Source organism: Eptesicus fuscus, chromosome 1 (assembly GCF_027574615.1).
Source record: "Eptesicus fuscus isolate TK198812 chromosome 1, DD_ASM_mEF_20220401, whole genome shotgun sequence".
NCBI classification, from domain to species: domain Eukaryota; kingdom Metazoa; phylum Chordata; class Mammalia; order Chiroptera; family Vespertilionidae; genus Eptesicus; species Eptesicus fuscus.
In genome coordinates this window covers 123,436,594-123,447,255 of record NC_072473.1, presented here as the reverse complement: position 1 = coordinate 123,447,255, position 10,662 = coordinate 123,436,594, and the positions used below count along the sequence as shown (strand labels likewise).

The 10,662-nt window shown below is 43.9% G+C and overlaps 1 protein-coding gene across 1 annotated transcript; it reads left to right on the top strand.

Moving 5' to 3' along the window:
• Positions 1–5,501: 5,501 nt before the first annotated feature.
• LOC103304407 (PWWP domain-containing DNA repair factor 4-like) lies at positions 5,502–8,678 on the top strand. Its single transcript, XM_054718105.1, has 2 exons — positions 5,502–5,525; positions 6,249–8,678. The coding sequence occupies exon 2, from the start codon at positions 6,462–6,464 to the stop codon at positions 8,466–8,468; it is 2,007 nt and encodes a 668-aa protein (XP_054574080.1). The 5' UTR covers positions 5,502–5,525; positions 6,249–6,461; the 3' UTR covers positions 8,469–8,678.
• Positions 8,679–10,662: the final 1,984 nt, after the last annotated feature.

The window sequence follows — 10,662 nt, the reverse complement described above, 5'->3', positions numbered from 1 at the left end:
TAAGACCTCCGGGTCCCAGGTCGAGGGCGAGAGTGGCCCCTCTCAGACCCTGGTGCTGTGGCTGGATCTCGTCACTTTTCCCCATCATCACCAGGATGGGTCTGGGATTTCCTGCATCCCTCCCCTGACCTCCTTGAGAAACCGCCGAGAGCTGGGCAGCACCCTTTCTAGAGGTCCGAGCCAAAGCTCTGGGGTCTCCTCCTCCCAGGTCATGAGTTCTCAGAACCACCACCTCTTCCCCTGGCTTTTCCAGAGCTCCAAGTGCCCACTCCTCCTGCCATGGCACTCTTCTTAGTGTCTCATTGCCCCCTCTTCGCTTCTTCTGGGCTCCAAATCATTCTCTAAAGCTCTCCCTAATGAAAATAAGAAGAAGACCCTGCCTAATATCATCTATATATATAAAATATTAAGCGATAGGTTACCTATTTGACCATTCGACAGTTTGACTGATTGCTATGACGCGCACTGACCACCAGTGTGCAGATGCTCAACACAGGAGCTGCCGCTTGGTGGTCAGTGAGCTCCCACAGCAGGAGCGTAGCTCAGCTGATGGACAGCACCAGACATTGGGCTCACCGCTGGCACTGCTGCAGTGGCGCCAACCTCTCTCTATCAGGACTGAGGACACAAGCCCACTGCAGGCAAAGCAAGGCCAGGATGAAGGGGAGTGGAGCAGTGTTAGGCATGGGCCCAGGCTCCTCCCCACTGCTGTCCATGGCCTGATCCCAGCAGGTCAAGCCACAGGACCCCACCAGTGCACAAATCCATGCACCAGGCCTCTAGTGTAATATAATCTTGGTTTTTCTCTCTTTGCTTTTAAGGTATTGCATTTCACTTTGGTTTCTGGAAGTTTTACTATGAAGAGCCTATGTATGTTTGCATGTGTGCTTGCATGGCTGTGTGAAAGTATTTCTGTGTGTGTGTGTGTGTGTGTGTGTGTGTGTGTGTGTGTGTGTGTATGTGCGCGCGCACGCTCACGTGCTCACTCATAAGTTAAGCTAGTGGTGCGGAAAATGAAATTTAGCATGTGACATATTTCTTTACCTTGGGAAATTGTTGGCTATTATTCCGTGGCACATTCTGCAACCCTCCCCTCTCTGATTGGACTGCTATAGTTGAATATCTCCCATGTAGAGAGGTACATACATTTTAATGATGAATATTTCTTTTGAGCATATAAAGTATACCTCAAGACATTTCAAATATATTCGATTGCATTTTATACAATGGCATGTATGTTGCCATTTTGCTACACTTGCTTTCTTTTAGTTCACTTACATCCAATATTTCATTTCCTGTACACTTAAACTCTCTGTGAGGTACAATTTTGGTGCATATGTACTTGTAAACTGTCCTTCCTGGAATATTCTGGAACCCTGTTTGAAAAATAACATCTACGTTTAGCACCCACTTCCATCCTCATTCCTCTTCTCTTTTGGTTAGAACATCGTGACATTACTATTGACCATGCAATACGCTTTTTTGTATTTGCCTGTCTATCATTCTCTAAGATAAAGGGGACAGCAACTCTTCGCTGACATCCGTAAGCATATAATTGGTACTGAATTGGACTGTAGTCAGAGTTTGGTCTTAACTTTCTCAATATCAGTACATGAAGGTCTGCATCAGTCTTTGTGCTGAATATATAGCATACTCTTGGTGACTAGACTAGCCTCATAGTCTTTTTCCGTGGGGAGCACGCTCCTTGCCTATGTTCAATGTTGTTGTGATGAGTACAATGCAATGACTTACCTTGTGAACAGGGCACCTCTTTCTCCTTATGCACAACACGGGGAAGTCATTAGGTTCTGAAATACACACCTCATTCACTTCCAGGATGTTTGTAATTATGGAGGTCTCACCTGTGATAAAGAAAGGCTGCCCTGACTTCTTTACCCTAATGCTGTGTGTGAGTTCACTAGTTATAGAGGATATGGGCGGTCTCCCCGTGGCAGGTTATAGGGGCTGGAGGGATAACAGCATCTTTGAAAGAGGGTTGGTCCACTGGATGGGAGGAGTCACCAGAGTTTGCCAAAGGAATGGGCGAGAATTCACTCCAGTCTTACAATAGGCGCTGATGGGAAACTTGGACTTGGTACAGTTCTTTGCTCAAGTGCTCATGCTTCTCTTTCTCTGACTAGATGGCTCTAGAGGTGAGCTCCTGCCTGTGTGTTAAGGAAAGATTGGGAGGCAGAGCTTGGTAATTGGGAGGAGTATGTGCATTTAGAGTCAGAGCTGATCATTTGCAGGTGAGAAAGGAGTCTAATTTCTGTTATTCCTTTGAGAAAAGTGAGGACAGTTCATGATTTTTCAGTTTGTAATATTTGCTACTTAAATATGTATATCAAACCAGCCCAGATCTCCAGGTAGGAGTGCCTCCTACGCATTTATGAAACTCGTGAACCACATATGCAAAACAGTTAAAATATCTCAATTTTTACCAACCACTCTACAAATGGTATTCAAGTCCCAATGAAATCTTTATTATTATTTTATTATTATTATTACTACTACTACTACTACTACTGTTATAATTATTTCTTACAGCCAACTGTGAATCTGTTTATCTCAAAATAAAATTTTAATTAAAAGTATATATAAACAACGGTTAAAGAAGCCAAATGGTGCAGCTTAATGAGTCCTTGGAAATTTAAATATGACTTCAGACTCTCAACCCCTTTTTTGTGCTTGGTCATACCTCAGTTTCCTATGACAGTATCTGTTTGATGACTGAAAGCCCCATGAAATCTTAAAAGCTTAAAGGAAATATGTGTGAAAGTTTATGCCCATTCATCTGGCAATGGAGAGGTGCAAAAAAGGCAAGAATGTATTTTCTTCATATTGTATTTTATAAAGTGTGCCTTTATAATAAGTAAGGGAACTGCCAGCGCATCCTTTTATGTAAATACATGTTTTGGGGACAATTAGAATCACAAACCCTACAGCTTCAAAGCAGCTCCACCAAACAGCTAATAACCGTGGGGAGGGGGCGTTGGGGTGAAGATGAGACAATTTCTGCCTGAGGAGTGGTGCTGGGCTCAGCTCAAGAAAAGTGCCCTCATCTGGACACAACACCTTCAAAGCACTGTTTTCTTTCCTTTTTATCTCCTCACAAGTGATTGCAGCCCTCAATAGGGAAGGGAGTGAATGACTAGACCTTCCAGGTAATTCTCCCGAAAATCATGGCTGCTGATTGGGGAGATGAAAGCTCTATGTCATCTGCTTCTTTGATTGCTCAATCAAAGAGCAGATAAAATGGAACAAAAGTTATACCGGGACCTGAAATGGAAGCTAGTCCATTTCATAACTTTATTTCCTGATGGTCTGAAATTCACTAGGAAGCCGGAGATTTTGGAGTTGCTATTTATCCTGCCCCCCTTAGCTTTTCTTCTGTTGCATTCTCTCTCTGCAGGCAAGATTTATTTGATTGTAAACTAAAACTTTGGAAGCATTTTCATATCTAAGCCCTCTGAGACTTTGGGGATATTTGAAATGTTGGTTTGGTGTTGTTCAGTGTTCCGGGTTTAACACACTGTGCCTGGTGTGCAAAATAAGGTGTTTGCATAGTATTCTATCTATCATCTATCTACTTATCATCTATCTGTCTATCCAGCCAGCCAGCCATCATGTATCTATCCACCTGCCTGTACACATATTTAAAGGGAGAGGAGACAGTTGTACTCCTCTTAGGATAAAATATGAAAGGAAATCATCTGCAAGAGAATGCACCAACCCTTCAGGGAAGATGTTTGGACCATGGACCAAAGTATAAGACGGAGGACTACTTACTGTTTTCATTCAGCACCCTTCCCTTCATTTGTCTCTCACAAGGATGTATTGCTTAAGTAATTGGAAAAATAACTGTAGTTGATATTTTGGTTGTCTCTTGAAAGTGGTCCATTAAAGTGATAGTTGAACAGATGTGCAAAAATGTGAATGGAAGAAAATATTGAAAGTGTTTGTACAATTTAAAAGCTGTTTTATATGTTATAGAATATGTGTATATACAGAATAAAAATTCTACAGTCTGTGCAGTATATATTTGCAGTAAGCACTCCTATGTATTTGATTACTGATGCTTCGTATTTTTCATAGGGGGAAATCTATAACAGTGTCAACAATGAAAAATAAACACCATTTTAGGATTTCTACATGTGTTTTAAAATAAGGAACTAAGAGGAGCTGAAAATAGCATCCAGAACTACAAGCAGAACCATTTGCATATGCATGTGTGGAGGCAGAGAGTGTGATTACATGCATCAGTATCAGGCATCTGTGTCTCTAATGTCACTCCGAGTGTGTGTGTGTGTGTGTGTGTGTGTGTGTGTGTGTGTGTGTGTGTGTGTACTAGCACATGCGTCTTGGGATGTCGGTTGCTCTGTGGTGGGACTGAGGTGACGCAGGCACCCTGTGTTGTGTGATGTGCTGGCAGGTCTTGCTGCAGGGACACTGCAGTGACTGAGTCACCTGTTTTTCCTTCCCTGTTCTGTTCAGTCTCCATGTGACACGTGTGCTCTGAGAGCAGGTGCACCTAATCCTCCAAGAAGAGAGCCTGACGCCTGCAGGATCGCTCACCCTGGTCCAACACAAAGGCTGCACAGGTTATGTCCAAGTTATGTACATTAGTCCTGGTGCAGTTCGTGTTCTCTTGATGAGTGTGTGTGACCAAAGCTGAACACACGCACGTATGGCAGAAATAGCATTTCCTCTTATGAAGCACATTAGTTGAGGCTGATAATGATGATCTGAAATGTATAAGTGAATTATAATGCACATCTGTACCATGAATACAGAAAAGTAGAACCTATGAACCAGGTATTTCTCTCTCACTTCTATGTTTCTCTCTCTCTCTCCCTCCCTTCCTCTGTCTCTAAAAATCAATAAAAACATATCTTTGAGTGAAGTATAAAATATACATATACATATAATATGTTGTCTTCTGCAAATATCACTCACACATTTTATATTCTCAAAAGCCCATTTAATGTTTCTTTAGATGCACAAAACAACACACACACTAACATTACAGCACCCATGTTTGTATCTATCACACACACACACACACACACACACACACACACACACACGCTCACACTACTACTTTGAAATAATGCATGTGTCAAAGACAGTCGAACACTATTATGAAAGTAGTAATTCACTCTTGTGAAAAAGGAGGGATTACCATAACCTAAGTAGTTTAAGGTGTAAATATTTTGAAATGGAAAGGAAGGATGAAAAGAAACATGACATCTATATTATACATGAGATGTAACTAACATTTCTCTTTAAGAATAGTATGCATTCCAGAGTTGGGGAAGGGAATGTGATGAGTCAATCCCCATTCCCTTGGCTTAATTGCCTATCTCTCTTGCATTTTCTAGGTTGACATAGAGGCGTGCTAGTACTGGGCATCGGCATTTGGTGCCATTTGAATCCTGGAAGGGCAGTGCCATTCAGAAGCCCAGCAGTTGGAGTTTGCAGATCAACGGATTCGGCTCAAAGAACCACACCTACCTCGGAGATTGGTAAGACTTTCTCATTTTACTACACGATTCATTGCAATCATTGATTTCATGTTGACATTAGAGGTGTGGTTTATGTTGCTCCTCCCTCTACAGTCACTACTTCACACTGATTTTGTGCTGGGGTGGTGGGGGTAGGGGAGGCATTTGCAGCACCATAGAGAAATTAAGAGGTGCATGTCCCAACCAACGGCTTGAGACTGCAGCAATCCTTACGAAGGGGGAACACCTCTAACCACCATATGAGCTTCATGAACCTCTGGATTCTAAGCTCACGCTCTTGAACATGATATTGTGCTGACACCCAGTGTCTGTGGGTCAGAGATCATATCTGGCTCCCGTGGGTGCACAGGGGGGCACTAGCACACCAGAAAAGAAACACCGAAGCATTCCCCTAGCATGAGCCCCAAGGAGCACAAAAGGCCCAGGATGTCCAATAACACAAATTAAATCCAGGACATGACACCCACCTCCCCACACACGTGCCCTTTAATATGCAGTAGCAACAAAGAGTACACAGAGTTGGGTTCAGAAGGCTATAAAACTCTCCTGTATCTTCTGTATATTTTCCCTAAGATAGTGGGCTTGTATCCTGCCCCCCCCCCCAAATACAGTAGGTTACATCTTTTTTATATTTATCTCTTATTAGTTCTCAATGAACAACTTCTTCTACCTCCACAAAGGAGCTTTCTGATACTCCTCTTCTTTTCCTTTTCCATATTCCAGTATTCTCCGGTGTAGTCTGTCAAAATACAAGTTCCAGCATTCCTGGCAGATTCAGGTGGAGCACAGGCCACACAAGCGGTAAACACTCTGTCGTCCTAGGCAGAAAGCTGTGGAGAAGAACACTGTCTTAGGGGACACCTGCTGTAGCTGTGCATATACAGCCGGGCCCCTCTACCTCTGTTAGTTACCTCTCAGCACCCACGTCCCATCATAATGGACTCTGAGTACATCTTATGCAATTGGAAAGGCCGCTTTTGGCCAGCAAGGGTTTTGTCCAGATCTGAAACGTCACCAAAAAAAAGGGGGAAAAAGATATGTTCTCTAGAAGTTCAAATACTCTCAGTGGGTAAAAAGATGAAAGTGAAAAACAGAGACATAAAGATCCTTGATGAGTCTCAAATTGAATCTATTACCTCCTCGCTAGGGGCCCAGTCCACAGCCAGAGTCCCACCAGGGGAGGGAGAGGCCTACAAAAGCTCCCTCACTCTGGCACTGGAGATTCTGAGAGAGAGAGCAAACTTGGGTGCAGCCAGGGCATCCAATGATCCAGAGACCCCTATCATGTCTCACAATGGACCCCAGAAGCGATCTCGTAAAAAGTTTCCGAAGCCCAAAGGGAGCTCACCAAGCAGTCTTAGGAAAAGTATAAACCCCAAGTCATTGTTGGTAGGTTCAGAGGGTGAGGATGCCCCCGAAGGTGACAAATCCCAGGTGCACACTCCCCTCGCTCCTGCTCCAAGGAGAAGGCGAGGAAGGCCCCCAAAGAGCTGCAGCATGTGCTCCAACCTCCCATCACGTTCGGAAGATGAGCATGAGACAGAGGTCCAGGCAAAGACAGGCACCTCAAGAGTTCCTTCCCGGCATCTCTCAGCCAAGCAGGATGTTGCAGGTGCTAAAGAGGGAGGCAGCCTTCCATCTCAGCCACTCGGTTTCAGCGTCACTGTGTCCAAGGCCCGCAAAAGAAAGGCACCACGCGGTACCTGCCCGAAGACCCTGGCTGTCTCCTCTGAGGGCTCTCCCTTCCCCGGGAACATTGAGCATCCTGCAGGAGGTGCCCAGATGCCAGGCTCAGAAGGGGCAGCAGCATCCTCCAGCGACCCTAACCCCAGTCTGCGCTCTTCACCCCGTTTGGCCGGCAAAGTGAGGAGGCATTGGGGGCCCGTGTTTAAGAAAGAACGGAAAAAACGTCAGCCTTCAGTTGACTCAAAGGCTCTTCACCCAACCACCGCTGTTAAGAAGGTCACCAAGGGAGTGGGACAACCGACAAGCCTGGCCTTCCCACAGGAGCCATGTCCCATTGAAACAGGAATGATGGTCTGGTTTAAATTTCAAAATCTCCCGTTTTGGCCAGCAGTGGTCAAGAGTGTGAACCACATGGAGCGGACGGCCAGGGTGCTTCCGATTGAGGCAGACATGCACCGTGACCAGAGCGGCCTTCGAGTGCCTCTTCGGAGACTAAAGCACCTGGAATGCAAGGTGAAGGAGAAGCTGCTGCAGAGAGCCAGGAAGGTGTACCAGCAGAGCGTGGACTGGTGCTTCTCCCTGATTTCCCACTACAGAGAAGGGCTCGCTCAGGGATCTTTCGCGGGCTCTTTCCTGGACTACTATGCTGCCGACATCAGCTACCCAATGAGGAGAGCCGTCCAAGAGGGGGAGCTGTACATTGCCTTCCCGAAGGTGAATTACGAAGACCTGGAAGATTCTGAGGAGGAGCGCGCCCCAGGCGGGAGGAGGCCCTGCAAGAAGATCCTCCCCGACCGCATGAAGGCCGCTCGCGACCGAGACAACCAGAGGCTCGTGGACTTCATCGTGAAAAGGAAGGGGGCCGACCACCACCTTCTGGACATCGTCAAAGGCAGGAAGCAGTCCAGGTGGCTGGTGTCCTTTCTCAATTCAAGCAGGTATGTGATCTGCGTTGAAACCTACCTGGAGGATGAAGATCAGTTGGATATCGTGATGGATCATCTAAAGGAGATCTACAAGCACATAGACAAGAAGTTGACTCTGTCCAGAGACGACAAAGTGAGTTTTGTCCTGGAAGTCCTTCTGCCAGAAGCCATCATCTGTTCCATCGCTGCACTTGATGGGATAGATTACAAGAAGGCAGAAGAAAAGTACCTGCGAGGGCCCCCCGTGCGTTACCGGGAAAAAGATCTCTTTGATGAAAATATCTTGAAGAAAATAAGCAGGAGATCGGCAATCAGGGGCAGGGCTAGATAGCTCTCCCCTGGCTCCCACACCTCCGCAGAGAGACTCTCATTTGTATCATTAGTTAGAAACCCTGGATGCACAAAACGTGTGATCCCTCCATTCTCTATAGCACATGAAGTCATTCTGGAAACTCGGTAATGTGCTGAATTTGTTAAAATATTGCCAATATTGTACTTCTCTCTGCTTGCTCAGATGTGTAACTGTCTGGACTTTTTAATAAAATCACTTTTCACCATATATAGTTCATCTCTCTCTCTCTCTCTCTCTCTCTCTCTCTCTCTCTCTCTCTCTCTCTCTCTCTCATGGCTAAGAGACCATCCCATGGTTCGACTGTTAGGCCAATAACTATGATGTTCACTGACCACCAGGGGGCAGATGCTCAACACAGGAGCTGCTGAGCTGAGGTGACTTGGCAGCTATGGTTCTAGGGTGATGAGGGAGGGAGCTGGATTACGGGGTGCATCACCTGAGAAACGCCCTCTCGCAATCCAGGACCCCTTGGGGGATGGCAGAGAGCCAGTTTCAGCCTGATCCCCACAGGCCAGGCCGAGGGACCCCACTGGTGCACGAATCTGTGCACCAGGCCTCTAGTTTTAATATAAGACACAGCCTCTTGCATTGCATAAAAGAGCCCTGGTAGCAGGTGTTAAGCCCCACTTTTTAAAATCTGAGATGTATTTACAGAAACATCCCAGGGCTTGCTCATCCTTTTTGTGATACATTCATATAAATGACTGAATTCTTTCCTAAGATAATTCCTGAGAAATAACTATAGTGTACTATAGATACAAGGAGAGGAAACAGAAAACACATTATTCTGAAATCAAAGTCTTGATTTCTAGTTGGAATCTTGAGTTCATTATTTAAATATCTTGTGAGGCCTAGGTAAGTATTTAACTAGAGAAAACTGGAGATGGTTAGACTATGTAGATGAAGTGCAAAGGCTGAAATATTAGATTTTCCTAAAATACAATTATTTTTTTAGTTTTGGATGTGTTAGTAGATATACCTAAAGGAACCTAGGAAATTATTTAACTAGGAATGACTAAAAATAACTAGAGTAACTAGTGGAAAGCAAGATTCCACAAATCACTTTTGAACACTAAATTCTTATCTATTGTTGGAATAATGAATTAGAATTATAGGTAAGTTATGGTCTCTAGGGTAGTAGTTGGAAGCCAGGAATTGGAAACATACTCTTCTCAAATATATTTTTTCTTTTTAAAATAATTTGTTAGTTTTACACAGCTATGTATTTCTAGATAACTAGCTAAATAGAAATTACTAAATATAATTAGAATAAATAAAGACTTAGGGCTGAAAATCATGCTTTTCTCAACTCTAAATTTGTATTTCTTCTTGAAATGGGAGATTAATACTATAGGTGATTAATGTTACCTAGGTAAATTGTTAATGTGGGATAACTATAAATAACTAGAATAGCCACTTGATGTCAGGAAATGTCAGCATAAGAGTTTCTTTCATAATCCACACCCCTACACAGAACATCAATTTTGATGATTGCCCACACATGACATTCTTTGTGAGAGTTCAGGAGTCCAGCAGAGAAGTTCCTACACGGTGTTGGAGCAAAAAATCTGAGAATAAACAGATTGAAAGGCATAAGGAGGACAATTTCACTTTACCTGTGTCACTCCTTCCCAAAGGTGGCACAGCTCAGTACCAGGACAGACTCTCTTATCCCATGATTCATTGCAGCTTTATTCATGGTGGCCAAGACATGGAAACAACCAGTGTCCTTCAATGGATGATGGATAAAGAAGACGTGGTAATATATACAATGGAATACTACTCAGGCATAAGAAAATATGAAATACTGCCATTTGCAAGAACATGGACCTTCGGAATATCATGTTAAGTGAAATAAGTCAATCATGAAAAGCTAAGAACCATATGATTTCACTCATATGTGGGATATAAAACTGAAACTCGTAGACATAGACAATAGTATGGTGGTTACCCAGAGGGAAAGGGTGTAGGAGTGGAGTGTGCAAGAGAACATGTATATGGTGTATGGTGTGATTTATGAGTGTGTAAGTGCATATGTGTGTGAGTGCATATGGGTGTGTATATGGACAGGCATATATATATACACGTGAGTATGTGTGATTTTGTAAGCATGTATGTGAAAATATGAGAGAATGTGTATGTGAACATGTATGAAAGAGAATGGTGAGAGAAT